General features: G+C 40.0%; 1 protein-coding gene across 1 annotated transcript; it reads left to right on the top strand.

Annotated features, from left to right (window-relative positions):
• Positions 1–8: 8 nt before the first annotated feature.
• On the top strand, positions 9–24,115 carry ST13 (ST13 Hsp70 interacting protein). The gene is made up of 12 exons (XM_072868465.1): positions 9–210; positions 5,155–5,212; positions 6,476–6,545; positions 6,655–6,725; positions 7,264–7,330; positions 8,460–8,544; positions 10,637–10,747; positions 11,778–11,880; positions 15,779–15,895; positions 16,610–16,673; positions 17,885–17,985; positions 22,309–24,115. The coding sequence occupies exons 1-12, from the start codon at positions 101–103 to the stop codon at positions 22,435–22,437; spliced, it is 1,086 nt and encodes a 361-aa protein (XP_072724566.1). The 5' UTR covers positions 9–100; the 3' UTR covers positions 22,438–24,115.
• Positions 24,116–25,908: the final 1,793 nt, after the last annotated feature.

Consider the following 25,908-nt stretch of genomic DNA (forward strand, 5'->3'; position numbering starts at 1 on the left):
GTGGGCGGGGCGGGCTGGAAGCTTCCACGGCGCCGCGCGGCGGTTGGGCAGGGAAGCGAGCGCGCCTCGGCCGCCGCCGCTGCCTCCCCGCCGATCCGCCATGGACTCGCGCAAGCTGAGCGAGCTGCGGGCCTTCGTCAGGCTCTGCAAGCAGAACCCGGGCCTGCTGCACACCGAGGAGCTGGCCTTCCTCCGCGAGTGGGTGGAGAGGTCGGTCACGGGCCGCGCCGCCTTTGAACTGGCCGTGAGGGGAGGTGGGGGAGGGGTGGTCTCGCGCGGGACTTGGGGGAGGGCGTGTCTCGCCAGCGGGGGAGGGGGAGGGGCGGGGGGGGGCGGCACGTGTCGGCGCGCGGCCCCGCCGCGTGGCCGGGGGGGGGGGGGAGCGGACTGTTGCCGCTGCGGGTCCAGCCCGGTCCTGTTTGGCAGGTCTTCGCCGGGGAGCGGCTCCGGTGCGCTGCCGCCTTCCCTCCCCTCCCCTCCCTTCCCGCCGCAGAGCACGCCGGGGTTACAACTCGAGCGTTAAAAAGACTTGTTGTTTTTTGTTTTGTTTTGTTTTGTTTTTTCAACTGTGGCTATTCCCGTTGCAAAAGCCTGCCCCCTGGCCATCTCGGTGGCTCAGCTTTCCAGGCTGGAAAGCCCCAGAGTAATACTTACCGAGCTAATTCTCGCATTATGCAGCAGAGTTGGCTAGCCTGTCTTAAAAGGAGCCGAGTTTGTGGGGAGGTGAGTGGCGTTGATTTACATCCTGGTACCCAAAAGCATAAAATACCTGACAGTTTAACACGTGGAATGGTTCCTGGCCAAAAATGTGTTTTGCCCCTCGAAGTTTCATGTATCAAGTAGTTGATATCTTCCTCCCCTGTGAGGCACTTCAAATGTGTGCTCTTTACACTGCACATAATCTTCTGTGCACGTGTGGCATGTCATAGCAGATGCTTCTCAATATAAAAGCATCCTTGGGTTCCACCCTGAGTGCCCAGAAACACCAGGTTGGAAGGGTTGAGGTCCTTTGCTGCTGGCAGAGAATCCGCAGAACCCTTGTATTCAGCTAGGGTACTTCTGCTTGGCTTTCATAGCTACAAGCCTCGCTACTCTAAAGGACTCTGAGAAGTGAGGAAAGTCCTTGCAGATACACCTTTCACAAAAGGGGAAGTGGAAGGATTCTGTCTAGTGGCAAACTGGGATTTGTTTTGGAAAATTTGCTTTAAATTTTAATCTGAAAGTATTTTAATTGTATTTTCTGTTGCATAGTACTTGTAATCAGTTGAAAAACTAGTGGGGCTTTGTGTGCATATATGTATAAGTACAGGCATTTCACAGTATGGCATATAATGAAGATTGCTACAATGAAGTATTTATTTAGAGTTTTTTACAGTGATGTTTAAACTTTTTTATGCATCTGAATATTAGCGTGGTTGTAAAACCGCTGCTATTTAACTTCACTTGGTTTTGCAGTACTGAGAGTAGCTGCACGTACGCCTAGGAAGGAGGGGCATGTTTATTTTGTCCTACTGCAAGTCTGTAGTTCCTTTTGCTACTGTGTGAAAGACTTAGGTGCCTCACCCTAGGTTACTTCCATTCTTCTGTTGTGTAATTCTGAAGGTGTGAACAGAGTATTTTGGGAGGGAGAGGAAGGAACACTGACTTATTTTGACCAGAGAAAGCGTTAGGGACTGGAAAGGTGATAATCTGATTTCTGACTTTCTCCATGTTAATGGGGAGGGCTCTAACTTCCAGATTAATTTTTAGAGTTTGTATTTGGTTAATAGAAGGGTGCTTGTATTATAAGGATAAAAATTAGGTTTTGAACTTCGGAATGTTTTTTCCATGTAGAGTCTTCACTGGATATCTTTATCTCAGAAGTTAAAAAACATTTCAGAGTAGAACCTCCTATAGCTCTCAAGTTTTCTGGTTCTTTGCATATTTGACCTAAATATTTGGGTAAGTTATACACTGGGATATTTGGACTGGTAGCCAAATTACTCTTCATGTCAAACTGTCTGGAAGTCTGGTGGATTCCCCTCTTCCCTTCCATAGTAGTACTGTTTGCAGTAGGACTATTAAGTGCGTTTATAGGGTCTTCTCATTCTTTGGAAACTGCTTGAAACTTAGCATGGCCTGGCTTCAGGTGGAGATAAACTTGATGAGTCTGATATCTCTGTCAGGCTTACCTGTATTAATCTAAAAGACATAGGTTTAGTCACCGAGGTAATGTTGTGAGTGATTACAGAATAGTGACTAAATGGTACTGAAATCCATCACTAAATTTTTCAACTAAAATTCTGATGATTGATTTTATTTTTTTTTTTCCTTAAAGCTAATGATTCTAACTTAAATGATGCTAACTGCTTGTAAAGCCAGAATGGGATGCTTTATTTCTGACTAGCCGTTAATATTACATCAGAAACCTTAAGTCTTATCTGTTTTGATGCACTTGTTATCTTCTAACCTTCATTCTGTCTAGCTGTTGTATTTAATTTCTATATAGATGCTCTCTGTATAGAAAGCATACACTAGTGTATGATTATGTTTGGAAAGTGTTTTGACATCCCTTTTAATCATGCCTGCTTTTTCATAAATGCATAAAAATAGAAATATTTTGACTTTGTTATGAAATGAGTCATTAAAGGGAACATGTTTCAAAAACCTGCAATTGAGCAGAAAAACAATAGCAGTCCTTAAAAGTAAAGCACAGAATCCCTAATTGATGAATAGAGCTTTTTGCCTTTTTTTTGTTGTTTTGTTGAGATATATTTTGACCCTTTTGAATTCTTGGTAATCCAGTTTCTCTCTAAAGATAATTTTGCTGTCACTGATGAAAGTGAATGCAGAAATAACATTTGCAGTTGTTCCAACAAGTCATAAAAGCAGCACTTCTCATCACTATGATGAGTGAAAGTATGGCGTCATTGTTGCAATGGAGTCCTGACAGCTCCCAAGAGTTGTTACTGGAATTGCACAACTCTGTTTTAGCACAAAGATTTAATTTTAAAATCTTGTGTATACCATTGAGGTTAAATACACTGCAAACTTTGCATATCCTTGCTGTGCATTCAGTCATTGTAATCAAATACTGTTTTAAGGGATTATTTTAGAGTAGCTTGCTTTTGAATTGTTCTGGCATTGTAACTCTAGATTCAATAGAGGATAACTGGATAGTAAAAACATTTTCAAGGACTAGGAGTTAAACTGTTTAGCCTTGGCAGTTCATGAAATAGCATATTTTAAAATGTGTATATGTATTGGTTAAACATATCTCACAGACTGTTATAAGCTTGAATAGTTTTGGGGAGGATGTGAAGAGGGCAGAGGAGACTGACCAAGTTGTTTCAGCCTATAGATGATTCAAGGTGTCAGACTTAAAACCAGCTGATCTTGAGACCGATAATTTGGAATTGCTCAAGAATTTGATTCCTGCTTTTTTTTAGCTTGAGCTGTTCTTAAACACATAATTGGAAGCTGGGAATGTTATTGACCTTTTTGAGTTAGAGGGTTCTCAGTCTTTTTCCAGTAAGCCAGGCTTTGAAAGAGTCTTACTGTTTAAAAAAAAAAGAAAAAAGTGTTGCCAACAAACATTAGATGCATCTTAACTTGTGAGCATTGTGTTGCCCTGGTTGTTAGCTATTAGCACTACTAAAATGCTTCAGAATTTGTAGTTTCCTAGCAGAAGTGAAGTTCCAAGGCTTGTCTAGACAGTCTCTGTAGTCCTAGGGAAAACGCCTTGATTTTTACAGACTGGTAGAGAATTATATGCCCTATTGTCAGCCTACAAGGGTAAAAATGCAGGAGGAACAGTTACTACATGTACTGTGTTTTTTTTCTAGCTCTATAATGATTTATCAGACTGCAGTTGTTTAGTCCTTGCAGTATAACTTACATTAAATAATGTCAGCATTCCAGGGACACATCTAGATTTTTGCAATAGCTTCAGAAGATGCCTTTTTTTGTAACTTGTGGTATTTTTTTCTTGACAGTTTATCCTTGTAAACTAGAGGTAGCGTAGTGCTGTTTGCCTGCCTTTGCTGCAGGGCTGGGTGCCAGGACCTGTCAATCCTGCCTCCTCCTCTTCCCTCTTCTACCCTCTCTTCCCTCAATTCATCCCTGTCTCTGTCCTATTCTCCCCATCCGGGTTTGTTTTCAGCCAGCTTGGGGCCTGACTGTAAGATGGTGCTGGTGACAGGAGGGAGGAAAGAGGGGAGAACAGGACTGCAGCAGCCTGACTGAAGAAGCTGTAGGATCTCATCCTTAGGATATAGTTTTGTGTTGCACTAATTCCTGAAAGCAGATAGTCCTGCACCCTTCTGGTTCCTATTGCCTGTTTGCCCACTTCCTACTTCTCTCCCCTGCATCACTTCTGACCAGTTGTGTGGGGCCCCAAGGAGTTGGCCTGTTGAGCTGATAGAAATGTTTTTTTCCCTTTGAAGTGTGTATGGCCAGGGCAATTGAAAACTTATCAGTAGATGGGAATGGTAGTCCTTGTGGCAGCCTGCCATTAGGTATGATTAGATGGTACATGAAACAGCTGGAGAATTCAGCCTACGCTTATTTCTGGCTGCTAACCAGTTGCTATAATATAGAAGTTTATTCTGTATTGAAAGATTGCTGTGTATACAGAGAATGCTCCTTAACTTGTAGCTAAGGAAAGGCATGAATATTGCAGTACATAAGAGAAATGAAATTGTTTTCTAGGCAGCAATTTTTTTAATTGCCTAAGCATTTTAGGCCATTAGGGTTCTCTTAACTTGTTTGATCTCTGTTCCAAAAATAATTTGAATTTTAGTAGTATCTATAATAATAATACTTAGTTATGACTTAAAACGTAAGTTACATTTTAAGGAGAAAATCCATTTCAGCCAAGGAGGCGGCTTTTCCTGTGAGAAAGGGTGGGTGGGTAATGTGTGATGTACATGAGTACAAGTCACAGTGGAGTTCTAGGTGAAAGAGCCAACAGACACAGTGTGCGTTATGTTACACTGAGGAAAGCATGGTGGCTGTGTGCTTTTTATTTGCTGGTTTTACAGTGAATTGGATCATCATGTTTTGTGTCACAACAAAAAGCTGAGATAATCAGCAGGATTTGAATCAATAAAATACTTCTTACTATTTTGATAATCTTACTGTTTTGTTTTTTCTATTCTCTATTTTTCTGAAAAGCATGGGAGGCACAATACCACCTGCTCCAGCCAATGCCTCCACAGAGGAGACAAGTAAGGTGAGATATGAAGAATTTATCATTGAAAACTAATATTTGGACTCTGCAAAAATTACTGAGCAGGAGAAGGGAAAAAATTGCTGTCAATTTTCACTCAAGTAGGGGGGGTGAATGTGCTAGGGTGAGGGAGTGTGACAGTTCACTCTGAAGCCTGCCCATTGCATGATGTAGATGACTTGTTACAAATGGCTTCCGAGTTTGTTTCAAGTGTTACCATGCTCCATTTCCCTAATCCTGAATGCCTGATGTTCTGTGCAATGCAAATGCCAAACAAAGTCTTGATTTCTTTTTTTTATGTTTTCACTGTCTGTTTATATGCCTCTTCTGTAGTCATTAATGGATTAAATTATAATATTTGCATGAGAAGGAATATTAGTAAACATGATGGGTAATGAATTGAACAGTTGAACTATCAAGTTTTTAAGGCAGTATTGTGGAAGAGTTTTTTCATTGGGTTTTGTTCATTTGTTTTAAGGGAGATAATAAATTTGTCTTGTAGATATTTATAGCAGGATTTTCCCAAGCTTGAAATTTTTTTTGAAAAAGTAGAATTCTTTCCTTTGGATTTAACAAGATACTGGATGCTGGAATTACTGGCTAGTTAGAACTGTATGGAGGGATTGTGTATATGTAGTGAGTATAGTCTGTGACAGTGAAAATGAAGATGAGCAGCTTATGTCTGTGATAGAGTAGGACGTGCTAAGTTATGGGATTCAGAGGAAATTGGTAGTGTAGTTAAAGTTGATAGGAGAACATTTGAGAAAACATTCGAAGTATGTATAAGTGGCAAAGATCTCTGACCTTAGCAAATGGAAACCATATTTTGGTCATTGACACCAGCTTATTGCTCACTGCTAAAGGACCTTAGCTTAATAGTATTAGATTGAGATAATTTTTGATCCAAAGAACGCGTGAGGGAAGGCAGGAAGATTGGAAGGGTTGGTTAGTTGCAAAACTGGTTCTGAATTGGGTATTATCTGGATTATTTGGTTTTGATTATTGAACTACACAATTTGAAGGACAGGCTTTACCAATAATAGAAGTTCATGAGTCAAAATCTGGGCTCTGAATTACTTGCGTGCATGATAGACTTAGTCTGAGAGGAGGAAAAAGGAGATTTGTATCTTTAAAACAGTTTAGCCATAGAGCAATCTGGCGATTTGAAGATTAATTCTGTTTTTTCTGATGCATTGTTATTTATTAGAGTGGGAATAGAATATCAGTCAGAAATAATGTATGCTTAGAAATACATTTCTCTTTCAGGGCAAAGCAGAGGAACAGCCAGAGGAGCCAGTTAAATCACCTGAACCAGAAAGTGAAGAGAGTGACTTAGGTGTGGAAAATAGATGACTTTATCACATTTCACTAATTTGAACATGATTCTGGAAATCCTCTCTCTGTTTGTAGATGGAGCTTAATCTTGCTTTCTGTTTTTCACCCAGAAATTGACAATGAGGGAGTGATTGAACCAGACAGTGATGACCCTCAAGAAATGGGAGATGAAAATGTGGAGGTAAGCACAATATTTTCAATGTCTGTGGCAGTAGGAAAGATAGGGAGAGGTTTTGAGTTTAGTCAAGGATAGCAGCTGAGGGGGGAGTACTATATTAGCTAGGTAGCCAGCTGTTGCTTTGGCTCTTTTTCTCCTAAATAGAAAACTTACTGGCTTAAAACCACAGTCTTTTCTTATTCAAGGTTAGAGTCCATCAGAAAGTTCAGTGAGGAAAATCAGGTCAGGAAACACACAAAAAAATTACCAAAACGCCCATGAAAACTAGGTATGTAGAAATCTGACACTATTCAACTTACCTTTTCAACGTTTTCTAGCTAAAAATAATAGTAGCTGATGTCTCCAAGCTGAAAGCAAAAAGTTATATTTTTTTGAAATATACTTTTGAAAAGTTATATTTATTTCAATGCAAACTAAAAACAAGATTCTGGAATAAGAAAACTGGAGCTCCCTTCTTTGGCGCTGTCTTAGCATGGTAATTTTGGCCTGGACTCTACAGCGTTTGGGTTTTGTGTGGTTTTCATTTTTTTTATTTTCTTAGGTAACTGAAGAGATGATGGATCAAGCTAATGAGAAGAAGGTTGAAGCGATAAATGCTCTAAGTGAAGGTGATAAATTATTTTTTAGTACATATTCAAGGACATTACAGAATCACAGAATCTTTTAGGTTGGAAAAGACCTTTAAGATCATCAAGTCCAACCGTAAACCTAACACTACCAAGACCACCACTATACCATGTCCCTAAGCACCTCATCCAAACGTCTTTTAAATACCTCCAGGGATGGCCACTCAACCACTTCACTGGGCAGCCTGTTCCAATGCTTGATAACCCTTTCAGTGAAGTAAAATTTCCTAATATCCAGTCTAAACCTCCCCTGGCGCAACTTGAGGCCATTTCCTCTTGTCCTATCACTTGTTACTTGGGAGAAGAGACCGACATCCACCTCGCTACAACCTCCTTTCAGGTAGTTGTAGAGAGCGATAAGGTCTCCCCTGAGCCTCCTTTTCTCCAGGCTAAACAACCCCAGATCCCTCAGCTGCTCCTCAGAAGACTTGTGCTCTAGACCCTTCACCAGCTTCATTGCCCTTCTCTGGACACGCTCCAGCACCTCAATGTCTTTCTTGTAGTGAGGGGCCCAAAACTGAACACAGTATTCAAGGTGCGGCCTCACCAGTGCTGAGTACAGGGGCACGATTAGGTTTGGTTTTCCTTTTAAAAAAAGGAATTCAATATCTTGGACCATTTTGAATGTTTTCAGGGAAGAGAAAACTCACTTCCTGTTGGATACCCAAAACTATCTAGAACATGAAAGCTTCTTTAAGTACTCTCTTCCCAATGTAGGGGAAGTTTTGGGCAGGGCCGGGGGGAATGAAGTACTGCAGCATCTTAATTACAAATTGATCCTTATAAGTACTTAACTACATACTGTGATTAGTTTCTCTACTGGTTGGTCTTAATGCAGTGAAAAGCTGTGTAATAAAGAGGTGACCTCCTATTGGATTGCATACAAAGTTAAATGCACAAATTTAACTGGGAAAAGTCTCTCCTCCCCTCCAGCATTAATTCTGAAGTTTGTACTTCAGTAACGTAGCAAGAGGGAGAAGTTGATTTTCCTTTGTTGATAATGTTCCATTTATGAAGTGCCTAGGAACATAACACCCTGTAAAGCAAGTTTGGCAATTTGGATGTAATTTCATTGTGTAATGATTGAAACTTTACTGATGCTCGTATTTAGGTGAACTTCAGAAGGCTGTCGACTTGTTCACAGATGCTATCAAGCTGAATCCTTGTTTGGCCATCTTGTACGCCAAGAGGGCAAGGTGAGTCATTATAAACTAGTGATTTATATTTCTGCCTGTTCTGTTATTTTCCTTAAGGAACGTGAACATAATGGCAACTTGAGGATCTATGTAAACTTAAAACACATGAGGGAAAGAGAAAAGTACACTTCATGCATTTTCTCTTATGTGTGATTAACCAGATTTGCTGAAGCAGCCATATAAAGAATCTTGATAATAGAGTAAGTAACAGAATGATGTTCCAAAATGCATTGTGGTATGGCTTTTTGTATGTAGAGTTAGTATAATGCTGGATAACGAACACTTGTAAAATCCGAAGTTTATTCTGGGATTAAGATGATGGTTGAAATCATGTTCCTGTTTAGATGCGAAGTTAATTGTGGATCATGTGAATTCTCTCCCTGTTGTACCTGCTAAATGAATTCATTCACTGTGAAGTAGACTTGTTTCTGTTCAACAGTCCTACGTTTGAACAGGACACACCTATTTATCAACCCACTCAATACCCAGTTTACTGCTAGTTATATCTACCAAACTGCAGAGAACGGATTGGGAACATTGTCAGATTTGATGTGTGGTAGCCCTAACTTCATAATGCACAAACATATCTATGTTCCTTATTCTTGAGGAAGGCTGGGCAAGTATGGGTTGCAGAAGCAGAAGTTCCCACGGATTTTTTTTCTCTCCTTTTACACACAAAAAAAATCACTAAACGTGGATGATTTGATAGTTTAATGGATCTTTTCCATAGCAAGGTACAATTCAAAGAAATGTTCAACTTGTGATGACTTTTATGTGATTAATTAGTGTCCTTTAACTGTTCCATTCTAGTATATCTTAACTGGTATGTGCCTTGTTGTTTTTTCCTTTCCGTATCAAAGTTTTTGCATGTAATACCACTTTTGTGTAGCTTAATACACTGTTGTTGTTGTTGCCATCATAGTGGTATTTTTAAAACCTCTTGTAGTGCCGTATCTTCTCAGGACTGGGATTAGCAATGACAAATAAGAGTGTTAGGAGAAGTTTAAAAGTTACCTCAATTTGGTCTATTGTAGAAATAAGCAAACAATATATTAGGATATTGTAAAACCTGCAGTATATCAGCAGTGCTGATGAAGCGCTGTGAGTAATCCACCTCTCTCTGGTGGACTTGGGTTTTGGTTCTGGGGGGCTGTGTGTTTGGGAGACTAGGATTTTTGTGCAGCCAGTAGCATTGGAACGTCTCTCATTGGTGAGGTGTAGCTTTGGGACAGTTTCCTGCCACATTGTCTACCTGTTTGTTTCTAGAAGAGAATGTGTGACTTCGTGCTTGCTTTATAACAAGCCTTAATGATGAAGTTACTTACAGGCGCTCTAATTGCTGATAATTTTTTTTCAAGTAGACGTAAAAGGGCAGAAATTCTGACGTGGAGCATCTTGAATATCAAATACTTTTGTCAATTCACGAATGTGTTTTTAGTGTTTCCTTCAGAGATTTTTTATTTGAAATGCCTGAACCTCCTAAATGTACTGCTGTACTAGTTAATCTGATGTACTTGTGTGTTGTAAAATTTGCAGTTATTTCACTTAACTGACAAAGGATTGGGGCTACTTTCTGGGTTTGTGTTTTGTTTTGCCTCTTTTAATTTTGATGACTTATCTCCTATCTCCTTTTGTAGTTCCTGATGATTCTAGCTGTTGATCCTTGTAGCCTGTATGATAACTCGTACTTTCTTTGTCTTACTGTTTTAAAGGCTATGTAATATGGCATGCATAATATTACTGTTGTTTTGATCAAATTCCTAGTTGCCATTGGCTATAGACTCCAAACACCATGGAATTGAACTGTCCTTTGCATTTATGTATCCTTTCCTTGTGCACTGAAGTTACTCTTGCTGGCGAGGCTTGAGTCTGAACAAAGAACGCTTTTGCTTCTTGCTGATGATTCACCTACAGTGGTGGTGGTGGGGGAACTAAATTTCAGTGACTTCATTATCACTACAAAATCTTTTTGAACTCAGATCTTCAAATGTATTATCTCACTACCTTGCCTGTTAGTCATCCAAAATTATTTCCAGCTTAAGTTAGTAACTTGGTATTTCAATATGTACAATAAATGTTCTTGTTCCCACAGTGTTTTTGTGAAACTACAGAAGCCAAATGCTGCCATTAGAGATTGTGACAGAGCCATCAAGATTAATCCTGACTCAGCACAGACCTACAAATGGAGGGGGAAAGCGCATAGGTAATGCACTGCACCTGTACTTGCTATTCTCTTTACTTACCTGGGGGGGGAACAGTTTTGTTTATGCATTCTCCCCTTCTCTGTGTCTCTGAACTGTCTGTCTTGTACCCGAGAGCAGTAGTCATGAGCCAAGAAACCATTGTGCTGAGTGTATGGCTTACAGGAAAGAAAGGATGATGGTGATTTATTGATGGCAATTTATGAGTAGTCTTTCTGGCACTGTCTTTTTTTTTTCCTCCCCCCCCCCCATATCTTCTAATGGCTTACTGCTGTTCTGAATAGCATTTTCTAATCATTTGGTAAAGATTATGAGTTCTAGGACTGTGGAGTTTATTTGTTTAGAGGTCTTTTGTTTTTACTTAGTTCAGTTTTCATTTACTAACCTTCAGTTTTTATTTACAAACCTGGAGCATAGTTTGGATTAACACCTCTGTCTGTAAGCAGAAGTGCTTCGACCATTTAGGAATACCACCATTTGCTTAAATTTTTGATTATCAAGAGTTTGTATGAATTAATAGTTAAGAAGTGCACACAGTAGCTTGTATGACCTCTTCAACTAAGACATGGTGCATCCAGTTAGCTAGGATGTTTGAGTAAAGAGGGTCCACTTAAGCTTGAGTAGTGGTGTAGGCTTGTACAGAACTGAATGGGTAGTTTTATGCTGAACCATGTGCCTAGTGGTGCAGAGTATTTTTATTAATGTGCTTCATGTGTTTAGGTAGGATACCTTCTCCCTATTAGACCCTTCTTGTTGATAGCAAACAATGACACTAGCTGTTTGAGTTTTTTTTTTCCTCATTGTTACTTCAAGCAAAAGTTATTGTAAGGTTATGAAGACAGCAAGTAGCTTCTAATGGCATCACAGTGTTCAGGTTACAGAAAACACCATGACTATTAAACTTTAAACTTCTGTAAGTCCATATAGCTGCAGGTAAAAATACTGAATGCTGCATGGTTGTAAATATTTTTAAGAACTATAAGAGTTCAGTTTGCTTTTTCCTTCTGAATGTTGGTGTCTTCTGAATTCCAGACTTCTGGGTCACTGGGAGGAGGCTGCTCGTGATCTTGCATTAGCTTGTAAACTGGATTACGATGAAGATGCTAGTGCCATGCTGAAGGAGGTGCAACCAAGAGTAAGTGGGGAGGCATAATGGAGGACCCTCCTCTGTTTGTTTGAGTGGCATTGCTGCCTTCAAATTCTTCTAATATGCATTGTCTTGTGGGAATGTGTTCATGTGTCATCTGACACTTCAGACTGAGTTTATAAATACTTCTGTCTTCAGTCACAGCTGTTTATGGCTGTGTGTAGAGAAATTGAGTTTCTGGGGCTGGGTCTGTAACCAAACTATGAAATAATATGTTCCTCTTCAAAATCTTAACAGAAGAATCTGAAGCAGTTGAAGTTTGCCAGGCATTTTAGAATCTAGACTAAAAACATTCAGAAGAGCAAGGGACTACTGATAATGTATTTTTTTCAAGGTGTTTCTGAATTGATCAAAGCTTCATCCTAAACACGTTTTACAAAGGAAGCACTCTTTGCTGTGATTTGTACTTTCATTAGTCTACCCCATGAGGGCGGTGTAATCTCTGTAAGACTGGTTTTCAGCTTTTCTCAAGTGATGATTGACCCCAGCATTCTTCTAAGGAAGAACTTTTGTGGGGGGAAAAAAAAAAAAAGTAAGACTCTTGATAGCAGGCTTTCTTTTTCATCTGTTTTATGTATTCCTTTAAAGTGGTTGATAGACCACAGATTGCAGCTGTTGCATTGTATTGGGTTTATATGGCAAGGTTGGGGGGAGGTGGAGACTGCAGGGCTGGCGTCTTGTAAGAAGAGACATGTGGCTGCCCCTGTGTCAGACAGCCAGTTCCAGCTGGCTCCAAAACAGACCCACTGCTAGCCAAAGCTGAGCTAGTCAGTGATGCTGGTGGTGCTTCTGTGATAACATATTTAAGAAACGGTTAAAAAATGCAGCACAACAGCTGTGAGAGAGGGGGGAGTAAAGAAAAAAAATATGAGAGAAGCAGCCCTGCAGACACCAAGATCAGTGAAGAAGGAAGGGGATGAGGTGTGCCAGGCACAGGAGCAGAGATTCCTCTGCAGCTCATGGAGAATACCATGGTTAAGCAGGTTGTCCCTCTTGAGCCCATGGAGGTCCACAGTGGAGCAGATATGCACCCTGCAGCCCGTGGAGGACCCCATGCCAGAGCACGTGGTTATGCCCTGAAGGAAGCTGCAGCCTGTGGAGAGTCCACACTGGAGCAGGCTCCTGGCAGAAACTGTGGCCCATGGAGAGGAGCCCATGCAGAAGCTGGTTTTCTGGCAGGAGCTGCAGCCCATGGGGGACCCATGGCGGAACAGTCTGTTGGTTAAGGACCGTACCCTGAGGAAAGGACCCACACTGGAGTAGTTCTTAAAGAACTACAGCCTGTGGGAAGGACCCATGTTGTAGCAGTTTGTGAAGAACTGTATCCCTTGGGGGGGACCCCATGCTGGAGCAGGAAAAAAGTGTGAGGCAGAGGGAGTGGCAGAGGTGCAGTGTTATGAACTGCCCACAGCCCCCATCCCGCTGTGCTGCTTGGGGTGGGGGGAGGAGTTGGAAGAGTGGGGAATGAAGGAGTGAAGTTGAGCTTTGGGAAGAAGGGGAGTGGGGGGAAGGTGGTTTTAGTTTTGTCTTTGTTTCTTATCATCCTACTCTATTTTTAATTGGCAATAAATTCAGTTAAACTTAGAATAGAATCATAGAATCATTTAGGTTGGAAAAGACCTTTAAGATCATCAAGTCCAACTGTTAACCTAGTACTGCCAAGTCCACCACTACACCATGTCCCTAAGCACCACATCTACACGTCTTCTAAATACCTCCAACGATGGTGACTCAACCACTTCCCTGGGCAGCCTGTTCCAAATGCTTGACAGCCCTTTGGGTGAAGAAGTTTTTCCTAATATCCAATCTAAGCCTCCCCTGGTGCAAGTTGAGGCCATTTCCTTTTGTCCTATGGCTTGTTACTTGGGAGAAGAGACCGACATCCACCTCGCTACAACCTCCTTTCAGGTAGTTGTAGAGAGCCATAAGGTCTCCCCTGAGCCTCCTTTTCTCCAGGCTGAACAACCCCAGTTCCCTCAGCCGCTCCTCAGAAGACTTGTGCTCTAGACCCTCCACCAGCTTCATTGCCCTTCTCTGGACACGCTCCAGCACCTCAATGTCTTTCTTGTAGTGAGAGGTCCAAAACTGAACACAAATTTGAGGTGCAGCCTAAATCTTCCCCATTTTGAGTCTGTTTTGCCCATGATGGTGGTGGATAAGTGATCTCCCTGTCTTTACCTCAACCCAGGAGCTTCTCCATCTTATTTTCTCTCCCTCTCCTGTTGATGAGGGGGAGTGAGAGAGTGGCTTAGTAAGCATCTGTCAGCCAGCCAAGGTTAACCTACCACATGCATAAACGTTCCTGTGTCTAATAACTTCAGCTTTCAGTTTTCCTACCACACCTTTGTAAAAGACAGTCTCCAGCAAAACAGCAATTGAAACCATCTTACAATCTATTAGTCTTCTGTGTTGGAGACTATTGATCTGTGGTAAATCTAATTAGGCCTTAGGTCTCAGCCTTTTTTGTAAGAGGTATACTTAATGCTTGGCTGAGGGGGAACCTTTTATTCCCAGTTAATCTGCCCATGCACAGAAACAGCAGAGTATGTCTGTGATACATTGAGGTGTACTTGCCAACTGTGTGAGAATTTGTGTATGTAGCTCAAGGAAAAATGTATGATCTTTTCACGGGTGATTTTTTTATCTTTAATAAGTGAAGATTATATGTGCACATAATTTATTCACTTCAAGCTTTACTAGCACTTTTTAATTTGTAGCATTTTCAGCTGAAAGTCTGAGTTAAGTTCTGAAAATGCTTAGTTCATTTAGAGAAATACTTAGAAGCAATGAAATTTAAAACTTTGGAAAGTCTCCTGTTTTGTTGAAAAAATACTTACCTTTCTCTTAGTGAACTATTTAATGACCATAACATCAGGTTCTGATAACTTGTACTGCATTCAATATCAGTCAGTCCTGTTGCCTGCAATGTGCTTTCCCTGGCAGATGTACTTCAAGAATGATGTGGTATGGAATCCTAGCTAAAATAAGTGGTATTGAAACTTCACTACTTATAAAATAATTTCTTTGTTTAAAGGGTAGCCTGAAAGAATAGAAGAGTGTCCATTGTAGTAGTAGTTAGTATCTCTGTTCTTGAACCTTGATTTTGCTATGTTTTTTAGTTACAGAAGTATTACAGGGTAACCGTCATACACAATTTGTGAAATCATGAACCATTTTTTGTAGTGCTGTATAAGGATACATTCCAGTTTCAGGAAAGCAGTGCTACAGTTAGTGTTCTATTGTTAAAATGAGCCCTGAGTGAGGAGCCTTGGGCAGTTCACTGCTAACTACTCTCTGCTGGGGCTGTAGATTTGATAGACTTGAGGAAAAGTTAATAATAGGAAGCAAACTTTCTCCCCACCAATCCTTTCTTGATTTGGTTCAGGTATTCTTTAGTCTGCTTGTGTCTAGCTGTATATGCTGCAAAGGCATCTGGAACAGCAATACCGCTATCTAAAGTCTGTCTGTGTGCAGGAGGAATTATACTTCCTGTTGTTATGCCAGTGAAAATTCCCTTTTCCGGGGCAGTTGCTGGTTTTAGCCCTGGAGAAATTAATATTTCAGCATAAAATCACAAAGGGACATGGAATGGTAATGTGTTTAAGTTCTAACTATGGTGCAAGTCTCAGAGCTCTAGAGCAAAAAAGTATACTAGAGTGCATGTTCTGGTGAATCCAGTTAGGGCCTAGTAGGCATGAATAACTGATTGCCGTAGAGAGGAAGTAGCAAATTACTCTAAAACAAAGGGGCTTTTAGGATGTGAAGTCAAATCTTATGCTTAAGAACTGTTAAAAGCAGATGGTTATACTTACATGTATTTTGTATTGAAATATGTTGTGTGATATGCTGGAAATATATATGAAATCTTGGTATTCTATTGTAACAGGCTCAGAAAATTGCAGAACATCGCCGAAAATATGAGCGGAAGCGTGAAGAAAAGGAAATCAAGGAAAGAATGGAAAGAGTGAAGAAAGCACGAGAGGAGCATGAGAGAGCACAAAGGGTGAGTACTTAGGCTTTTATATTTCTTAATAATTTGGAAAGCATAGTTTAGCATAAAGCATAGTTATTTTGCTTAAAAATAATTGCAGAGAAGAATTACTTTCATTTTTAAGTCTTAGAATTAAATTTTACAGAGTTGATTTCTGTCTTGGTTACTTAACCAATAATGAAATCTGGAGAAGAGGGCATTGTACTGACTCAGCTTTTATTGCTTATGACAAAAACAAGCTGTGGACTCTCTACTAATCCTGTATTTCAAGAAGTCACTTATTGTATGACTGTACCAGAATAGTTTTCACTTCAAGTACTTATGTCTTCCGAAGTGGGAGGTTTTAAATTCAAATAATACTTTGCTTCTCTTCCTCACTTCCTGACACAGTTTGCTTGCTTTTTCTTCATGCTTTACTGATATGTTTTAATACATCGGGGGTGGGAGTTAGTTCTAAAAATGTAAGTTGAAGAGCTAAAACAAATCATAGAGTTCATATTGAGTAAAAACATACTCTGCATAACTTATCTGCAAGAACATACGAAAGTAAGAGTAGACATCGCTATTTCTTGTCGGTGGTCTTGTACATAGTGAAGTGCTTTGTTTATTGTGATAACCTACCTGCCTGAAACAGTCTCGGCTATTTTTCTTCTAAAACCAGTTGAGCAGTAGAAAACAGCCTGTAGTTCCATTGCTTTATGTGAAATGATGTGCTTTCATCTGCAGGAGGAAGAAGCAAGACGACAGGCAGGAGGAGCTCAGTTTGGCGGCTTCCCAGGTGGCTTCCCAGGTATTTTATCTTTAAGCATCAATACTTGAGGTAGAGGTGACTGTTGGAGTTTTATATGTTTATGTGTTTCCGTGTGGAGTATTATAACCACAGTTTTTATAGCATTTGTTCTAAAGACAGAGAGAACAATATTTTATGAAGTTTAGAACTTGTCTACAAATAACTCTTTGAGCACTAGTGGAAAGAGGGATGGGATTCTTTCTCTTAAAGAGGATTGATGCTCGGTAGCAAGTAGAGGGAAGACAAATCCAGTAATGATGGATAACAGAATGAAAGGATTTAGGTCTGAGAAAACAACAAAGGTGCAGTATTTGCTTAATAATATGTGCTGAAAAACTAGTATTAAAATGTTTTCTAAATTATCCAGGGTACCTTGGGCCTCTTCTGCTTAAGAACAATAGTTTTTAAATTGAAAATTTGCATTGAATATTAGGGAAATCTGTGCTGGTTGCAAGCTATTGTTGAAGAAAATAGTTTCTCAAAGGAGGTAGTGCAGTTTACCTTATAGAAAAGCTGTCCTGGAACAGTTCCACGAAAATTGGGCTCTCCATGTTATTTTTGGGTACAATAAATTGGGGAGAAACAAGAGTGAGTACTAATGCTCTTGAAGATTGAGATGTAGCTGAGGTAAACTGCATGCATGCTCCAACCAGATCAGCTTGTCAGGAGAACCAAAGAGAGACCATATCTACCCTGCTTGGCACAACTAGGGTAGCTGCTGATTAAGGATTCAAAAACAGACCTCAAGCATTTTGCTTCAGGGATTATTTTTTTTTTTCTTTGGTGGTACAATTTTTTCAAACTTTAAGTTCCCACCAAATGTGGGATGCGCCTGGGACGTACTACTACTGATCTGCTTTTGCCCTGAATTGTTCACCCCAGACATTCAAAGTCCTTATGTTCCTGGGCTTGAGACCTACCTGATTTAAGTTAACCAGAAAAATAACTGCATCTGTGTACAAGGCGCTAGAACCTGACACTATAAGCCTCCTATTCAATTGGGTTTAAAACATGGATGAAATAAGATGTAGGTCTTCACAGAAAGAAAGTGAAGACCCTGCTTTCCATTCAGTGGACCAGCTGTAACCTTACGGAAGACATGGCTTTAGAGGTGTGGCAAAGGAATTACGTCTTGGTCTCTCTCAGTGACCCTCCTGTATAGATGAATTAAATGTTTTTCATTGTGCATTCTTCTTGTCTTGGGTTTTCAGGTGGATTTCCTGGGGCTATGCCTGGAGGTATGCCAGGAATGGCAGGTATGCCAGGTCTCAATGAGATTCTCAGTGATCCAGAAGTCCTTGCAGCCATGCAGGTGAGTATTTGTTAAAATCAAAGCTAAATGGTCTGAACAAGGGAAGAATAGCGCCTATGAGCTAAGGGAATGAAGATGTGACCTTCTGGATAGTAATGGGATGCTTGCTTATTTCTGTTATAAAGTTCTCTCCTTGTGTGTGTGGCACCAGACTGTCTGGAATCAATGTTAGCTATTTTTCAAACTGATGGGAGCTTAATTAAAGATGCCCCCCCACCCCATACTCACCTATGATAGGCAAAACTATGTGCTATGTAGAGTTCTTCATCTCTTTTGAGTCTCTTGAATGGTTATTTTCCACATGGTATAATTCACTTGCTCCTTTTTTTGAATGCACACACATTGTGGCGAGATAATTATGCACAAACAAACAATGATTGTTAATATTGTTGCAACACAATATATTACAATGATATTGAGATGAGAATTGTCGTTCTCTTAGGGGATTAAGTGTTTGGGTTTTGCCAGAGGCAAAGTAGTATCAGAATAGTTCTGCATCTGGCATTTTCTACATTTATGTTCAGAAAGCTTACTTCCCCAGTGGGCTTGATTAATTGTTCAGTTAACTGCTCAATGTCATGACTACTTTTGTACAAGAAAAGTATTCCAGCAGATTAAGTAGAACATATCTGACAATGTCAGTTTTAGGGGCAGGTGGGCTAGGAAAAATCTGAGCTATATAGTTATATTTGCATGCTAATATGATCAAGTATAGAAGTGCCTTGTTGCTTTTTCTGGATTGCTGTGGTTAAGCTAGAATTACTTGTTGTTCTCAGCTCATTGAACAGCTATGATCCCCATCTAAATAAAAGCATCACAAGGGACCCTTATTTGGTATGCCCTGAAATCACAAAAAAGGCATCACTTTCCATGCAAAAGTTCATGGGTTCCCTTAATGGTTGCTGGTATTTGGAAACACACCTTTACTTAGGCTGCCACATGCATGACTTGCATGCAAAGCATCCAAAAAAAGCCCATGACTTATAGTTGTATTCATTACCTGGCTAATTTATGCTATAATACAGGAGTTTGAAATTAGAGTTGCTGAAAACAGAGCTTTGAGGTGCAGCTAAATATTAAGTGCTTGCCACATGCCTTTAAGAACACTCCACTGCATGCTGATTATATATACCCCAACATATTGTAGGACTCTGTTGCAAGAATGTGTGTTGACAGTGTTTTCTGATAATGCAGGCAGGCTTTAACATGTAGAACCTGTCAGCAAAATGTTGAGTCTCTTGCTGACCTCTCTGATCAAACTTTGCATCTAGATATGATTTATTCAGCATTTCACCTATGTCTGCACTGCTGCCTTTTCATAAAATGTCCAGCTGACTATGTTCTGGTCCTCTCTGAATTGGCAGTGTAAACTCTAGTCTTAAAAGACAGTAGTTTCTACTGCTTGGCTTCTGCTCAGTGCAGCTGTGGAATATATTGACAGTGGTAGCTGGCAGCTATTACAAAGGTTATCTGAGGTGTTACAAAAAAGTCTGAAGATACTGAATCACACAAGACTCTCCCAAATCGTTAATCTTAAAGTATTATTTTAACTGACAGTATGTAGAGGTTTTTCATAGTGAGGAGTTACTCTCAGACTACTCCAGTTTCAGTAGTAAAGACCATCTTCTCAATCTCTTTATACTTAGTGACTATTGTCTCATCATCTTCGAGACCATTCTCCATGAGCTAACATTGAAATATGCCTGAGTCTGTTAACATCTTGGTAAACCTTACAACTGTGTGTGCCTGAACATGAGCTAGATTAAACTGGTTATGCTGTCAACTTCAGCTTGTCATCTGTAGAAGCAATTCAAGAAACAGATATGGCTGCCTATGAACATGTTTATAGAAGTTATTGCTCATCATTGGCATAAAGATAAGAATCTCTGCAAACTGGTATAAAAACTTTTTTCTTGATGAAGATTTCTGGTTCCATTACCTGAAGATCTGTTGTCTTCAGGAGATTTCCTTTTGTCTTTCTCTTTTTTTTTTTTTTTTTTTTTAATTGTGGCTGATACTAGTCTTTTACACATAAAAGACTCCAAGTGACAAAACTTCTGTTGCATTTGTTTTCATAGCTTCTTAACGGTAGTAGTTGTGACCTTTTGCAATGACTTCTAATGCATGTTATTTTAGCTCATTTGCCCCTAAGCTTTTTAGTATCCAGAAGAATTGGCTGAAATCTTTGTGCATGTGTTTCTCTTATTTTACTGTTTTGGCTGTCTGGAGGGTTCTGTAGTACTTCCTGTCTTGCATGTGCAACTGCTTTCTCTGGACGCAACGTGACATTTGTGTTTTGGAGAGTTGTCATGGGTCAAATATGAGTTCTTTTCAAAAGGAGTGATGTGTAAGATGAACCTATGGATCCCTTATTTTCATGTAGTCATATGTTAGATGCAGACTTCCACCAAAATGTATAAGTTGGAAAAAAGAATAGTGCTGACTCTTTCCTTAGAAGTATTTTTCATCCTTCTGCAACTAAAGACTAGAGCATTAGAAAACTGAATGTTTCACTAATGCTGTTTACACAATGGTTCCCATTCCACCTTGTGTACTAAATATTTCCCTATGGGAATGTTGATATCTTCAGTCTTAAACTTTATTCTGATAATATTGCTTATAAGTGTGAAACCTTGCATGTGTTTAAACATTTTTATAAACAATCTAAGGTTGAGGGCTTCCAGGGAGTTGCACAAGTACAGAATAATTTACTTGCTGTGAATTTATAGGACAATAAAACACATAGCATAAAATTGGATATTTAACATTCATTTAGGTGTGCTTTGACACACCTAAAAAAACCAGTGACTAAGCTTACTCAGCTTTTTATTCCAGATTCATATACAGGTGAAAACACAGATTTAACAACATGACATGGTCTTTGTAGTCATGTGCCCTATTTTGAAATCAGAAATTCAAGAAGTTTGAGGTTGTGAAAGCCTTATTTTTTTTTCTTTGCATTGGAATCCTGTAAAGTGGACAAAATAGATCTAGTGCCTGTTTTCTGAACTTCAGCATCCTATTTTTCATAGGCTTTGCAGATTCCCTTTTGTGAGGGAGACAAAACACTTGTAAATCCTTCTAACAGAAAACAAGACCTGACTCTTGGTTCCCAACATGTATAAAACATGACTGAACCGTGTGGGTGATTTCAGTGGAGTCCACACCTACCAAATGCAATTTTGAATCAGACTTGTTAAACAGCTTTTGTCTGTGTCTGATGCTAAAGTAGATACAGGGTGGTGTTATTGTAGCACAGACAGCTCTGAGGACACCGGTTGGTTTTTTATGGTTTCCAAAGAACACATCTGCGGTAGCAATGGGCTAGAAGTCTTAGGGAAGATTGTATCTGTCAGTGAAACTACTTAAATGTGCTCTTTCTAAAGAGCAGCAAATGAAATAACAGCTGATGCAGATGATTTGTATTGGACATAATAAACTGCTTGCACTTTAGCTGGATTAAAGAAAACTTGAATCTTTGCAGAAGTTGCTTATAATGGAAACATTTTTCCAGGCTGAGATGTAAAATCAGTCTATACAGATTTATTAAAGGGCACTGTTCAAAACATGCACGTGTAAAATGAGTAAAAACAATTCTAGTTTAATGGACGCCAAAGTTGTACTAGAAGTACAGAAAAAAGTATTAATGCTTCTCGTACTAAATAGAGAAGATGAAGTTGGTATTCTTTTGACCAATGACTTTAATGTATATGTGAATGAATGTATTGACTGCAACACAGCAGTGTGATGAGAGATAACAAGGTTCTTCTCCAGTTGTGGTTTCTCAGAGGAGGTGGGGAATAACTGAGAATTAGATGCATTTTTAAAAGCCAAACATTGCCCCATCATCTGCTCACAGTCCAGCAGATTAAAGTTTCTCCTGCTAGAAGGAACAGAGGTGAAAGTGATGAGTAACAGCTGTTGCTCAGAGGAGGGTTATCCTATCATGCGTGCTACACGCATAGAGCTCCTGCCTCCTTCAAAATGCATTTGAAGATGCCCAAATAGAAATAAACCAGTAGGTGTGGCTGTGTTTGATGGCTCCTGTTTTGGGGAAAAAGAACTCTTACCTTATCCCCCTTCTCACACATTGTGCCATTACTGTACCAAGTTCAGTAATGGCTCTGGTGTTTACTGATGCAGCGTTAACAGCGTGCACTATATCATTGGGTTCCCTTTAGAGACCTCTTGCCCAAAACTCTAATCTAGTCTTGTCATGCGAAAAGCTGAGCAAGACTAGATTTGTTTTGGAAGTACACAACCACTAACTTTTGTAGACTTGTTTTATAAATGCCCTAATTTCTTTTGCTTTTTGTCCTGCAGGATCCAGAAGTTATGGTTGCATTCCAAGATGTTGCCCAGAACCCAGCAAATATGTCCAAGTACCAGAACAATCCCAAGGTCATGAATCTCATCAGTAAATTGTCTGCCAAATTTGGCAGTAAACCATAATATCCCTGGTTCTTAAAAATCATATCTGAAGGGGAAGGATTGGATTTGGCTAACCAGTGTTGCAATAAAACAAACCATTGTACCTCTGATCTTCTTAAGAAGAGAAATGGGGTGTTCTAAGAGGAACTGTTCTCTAGCCCCAAGCATTGACTTATTCAATAATTAGTTTATAGTACTCAAATTACATTCAGATGACCTAGTTTAAACCATCCCTCCTTGTTCAAGAGTTGCAACCTTTTATTATAATTATTACAGAGAGTTTCCTTTGAATGAACGCTCCTGTAAAAAATCGTAATATTCCAGGAGTGTAAGATAAAAACCTGCTGTTGTGTTATTTTGAAAAAATATTTTTTTTATTACCCTCAGTGAGCAAAGAGGAAGGAACTTTAACAGCTGAAGTCTGTCTTAATCCCCTTAGGACAGAAAAGTTGGCTTAGTCATAAATAGAAAAGGTGGGACAAGTCTGAAGAATTAACTGGATAAAGGAATTGCCTGCAAATACAAGTCCTTATGTTTTTTTAAATGGGTGACTGACTTTGTATAGCTATTAAAATTATCAGTATAACCATGCTAGCTAGTTACACACTGGAACTTCGGGCAGTACTGCAAATAATGTAGTATTTTGATCACCACAACTGTGCAGCAAAGGTACAGTCCTATCCTTTGCACCACCTGGCATGAGGTACATATTGCAGAGGCCACAGAGGTTTTGTTACTTGCTCAATTCTTGTCCAGCACCTTTACATAACATTTACTTATCAGTCTGGGTATGGGAGAGCAGCTTACTGTCAGTGCTTGTGCACTTGTCCTTTCCCAGTTGGCAGGTCCTCAGCTGGTTGCACTCGCCCTTCCTTGGGGCCATGCTTACCAGGTTTCATCTATTTAGAAACTTTAGGGAAGGAATCTTGTTCCCATTGCTACCTCTGTCCCACTGAATGCAAGCCATCCAGAACATGTAAATGGAGAGTTATAAATCAGTGAAGGGGAGGATACCCAACAAAATTGCAGCTCTGGGTTCTGAGTCGGTTTGAGTCCTTACACGCTTACTGATTAAAATTTCTTGGCCAAAGTCCTGCTGTCTCTTTAGAGGTGATGACTCTTCCTTCACCGCATACTGTAGTCTTCCATCTTTTCTTGTATCCTTTTCTTTAAAACAAACAAACAAACAAAACCAAAACAAAAAGCTGTTGTCATGGTTTCATACTTCCATGTTTTTGAGGCTTGTGATATGGAGGAAAAGGTGAAGTAATTGGAGCAGACAGAACATTCTTCTTAACACTTGTGGATTAAGAGCATGGGTATCCTGGAAGCAGTGTCAGGGCTTATGATGTTCAGTTGATTTGTCTACCAATAAAGACAGTTGTTGCTTCTGTTCGTCTTAGCTAAAACATTATCTTTCTGTGGAAAAATGACCATGGTTACCTGTTCACCACTTGAGTCTCAACATTTGTGTCACTCTTTTGTAATTCTGTATCTTAAGCCATAACTGATGTTACCATTTTTAAATAAATCTGGATTGGTGTAGGAACTCAACGACAGTTGCAAAAAATAAATCCCCAAATGCTTTTTCCCATACTAATGACCCTGCAGAATGAAATGTGAATCTTTTTGCTTAAGAAATATAGTTCTGAATACTTCTCTTAGCCTTTGAAAATAAAATATGGTTTTGAAAAATAAAGCTGTTTGGGTTTGTGTAACTTTCTGATAAAACGTATTTTGTTTAAATTAAATGTGGAAGTGCTTCAATTAAACTGTATATATAACTTGTGATTTCAATTGGAACTAAATGCTTAAGGGCTTGTCTTCATGACCAAATGAACTCAAGTTATGATTGAGTGTTGCTGTGTGCCTGGCTTTTGGTCATACTCTTGATCTCCTGTTCCCAAGAGGAGATACTTGAAGTAGGTCACCCCTCAGTATAGGCTGAAACTTGACGACTTCATTCAGGTTGGTGCATATGTGCTGTGCATGAATTAGAACATCTTGAATTTATTCCCTATGGTTTCTTGTTACTCCATCTTAGCTGTTTGTGTCTGTGTACCCACGACTAGTCAAAAGTAGGTTACTGCTAGCTAGTAGAAATGGTCGTATTTGTGTCCTGCCTGCTTGCTTACACATCAGTTGCCCTTATTCAGAGCTGATTGACTCAAGAAAAACTTTCTCCCTAATTTTGGTGTTAGCATTAGCAATCTAGCTGAATTCTTGTGATCCTTTGGGAATGCACATCCCATGACTCCCTTGGTTTGTGGGTTTTTTTGGTTTTAATGTTATCTGGTAAGTTAATTGAGGAGATGCCTGGACCTCATCTCAGTTCCCAAAGTCGGTATGTGGACATCTAAGCAGCTAAACTGGTTTGAACAGAAGTGCAAGTGCAGAAAGTTAACCGCCCAGGAGATGAGCAAGGATGGTAAGTTCCAGGTGTGGGATGTAAGTAGCTATATGAGGAGGGTAGTTATTTTGTTTAGTGCTTGCTCAAGTATTTACTGGCAGCTCCTTCAGGTTATTTGCTTCCATTGCAGCACAGAGCAGGGGTGGTTCTTGGCTCACAATTTGACTCTAAAAACACTTGAGCTGCCAGCATGTATGGTTCAGCTAGCACAGTGTGGCGTCTGAGGTGCTGACCCAGGTTCAGGTGTGCATTTCTGCCGTTTGAAGCCAGTCATGTACTGCGCTGTTTGGCCAATCCAGTGCCACAGATTGGGTGATCTGGTCTGCCAGAAAGTAGTATGATATACATGCAGTTGACTGGTAGTAAAGGGTCATAGCCCTGTTACATTGTGTGTGTCAGTCTGAGTGACTTGTCTGTCCTCTCTGTGGTTCAACTGCTGCCCCAAGAGAAAATAGGAAATGTCAGGTCAGATGCTACTGCCAGACTGTACTACTTCAGTGAGCCCTGTTGCATAGTGATGTGGAGAATGCAAGGCTTGGTGCCTGTCCCATAATTTACCAGATTTTTTTTTTTTAATTTCTCTTGCTTCAGTGTTGGGCTGTGAATAAAAGCCATTTGTCAAAGTGGCTTGGTTTTGTCTTCATTGGAAGGCAATGATCAGATGGGCAGGAGCCAGACTGTCTCAAAGTTAGATGAAGGCAGGTGGGAGAAGACTGGGCAGAGCAGTGATGGGCCAGAGGCAAAATGGGTCAATGAGTATTAAAAAGCCATGTAAAGGTAAAACCATGTCATAAAAACAGCTCATTGCAAATGGCCAGCAGTAGTATCTGTAGTTTAAAATACCTGCCTTTAAAGACCACTTTGTTTTTCTTCTTTGTTACCTTCAGGGCCTTTGCATAAAGCTCATACAAGCCACAATCTCGTATATGCCTGTACATCCCTCTCCTGTGAGATGTAAGAGCAAACAATATTGTTATGGGAGCTTGTAGCAACTACTGTCTGAGCAGAATCCTTCACCCAAAGGGATGGGAGGTTGTAGACCTAGCCAGGGTGAGTTGGAGCCAGGTCAGCTTTGGCAGGTA

Source organism: Ciconia boyciana, chromosome 1 (assembly GCF_034638445.1).
Source record: "Ciconia boyciana chromosome 1, ASM3463844v1, whole genome shotgun sequence".
NCBI lineage: Eukaryota > Metazoa > Chordata > Aves > Ciconiiformes > Ciconiidae > Ciconia > Ciconia boyciana.

Coding starts and splice junctions, on each gene's coding strand:
- ST13 (XM_072868465.1), top strand. CDS start 101: ATGGACTCGCGCAAGCTGAGCGAGCTGCGGGCCTTCGTCAGGCTCTGC. Junction 11,881..15,778: donor TGAAGGAGGTGCAACCAAGA/GTAAGTGGGGAG, acceptor CTATTGTAACAG/GCTCAGAAAATTGCAGAACA. Junction 17,986..22,308: donor AAGTCCTTGCAGCCATGCAG/GTGAGTATTTGT, acceptor TTTGTCCTGCAG/GATCCAGAAGTTATGGTTGC.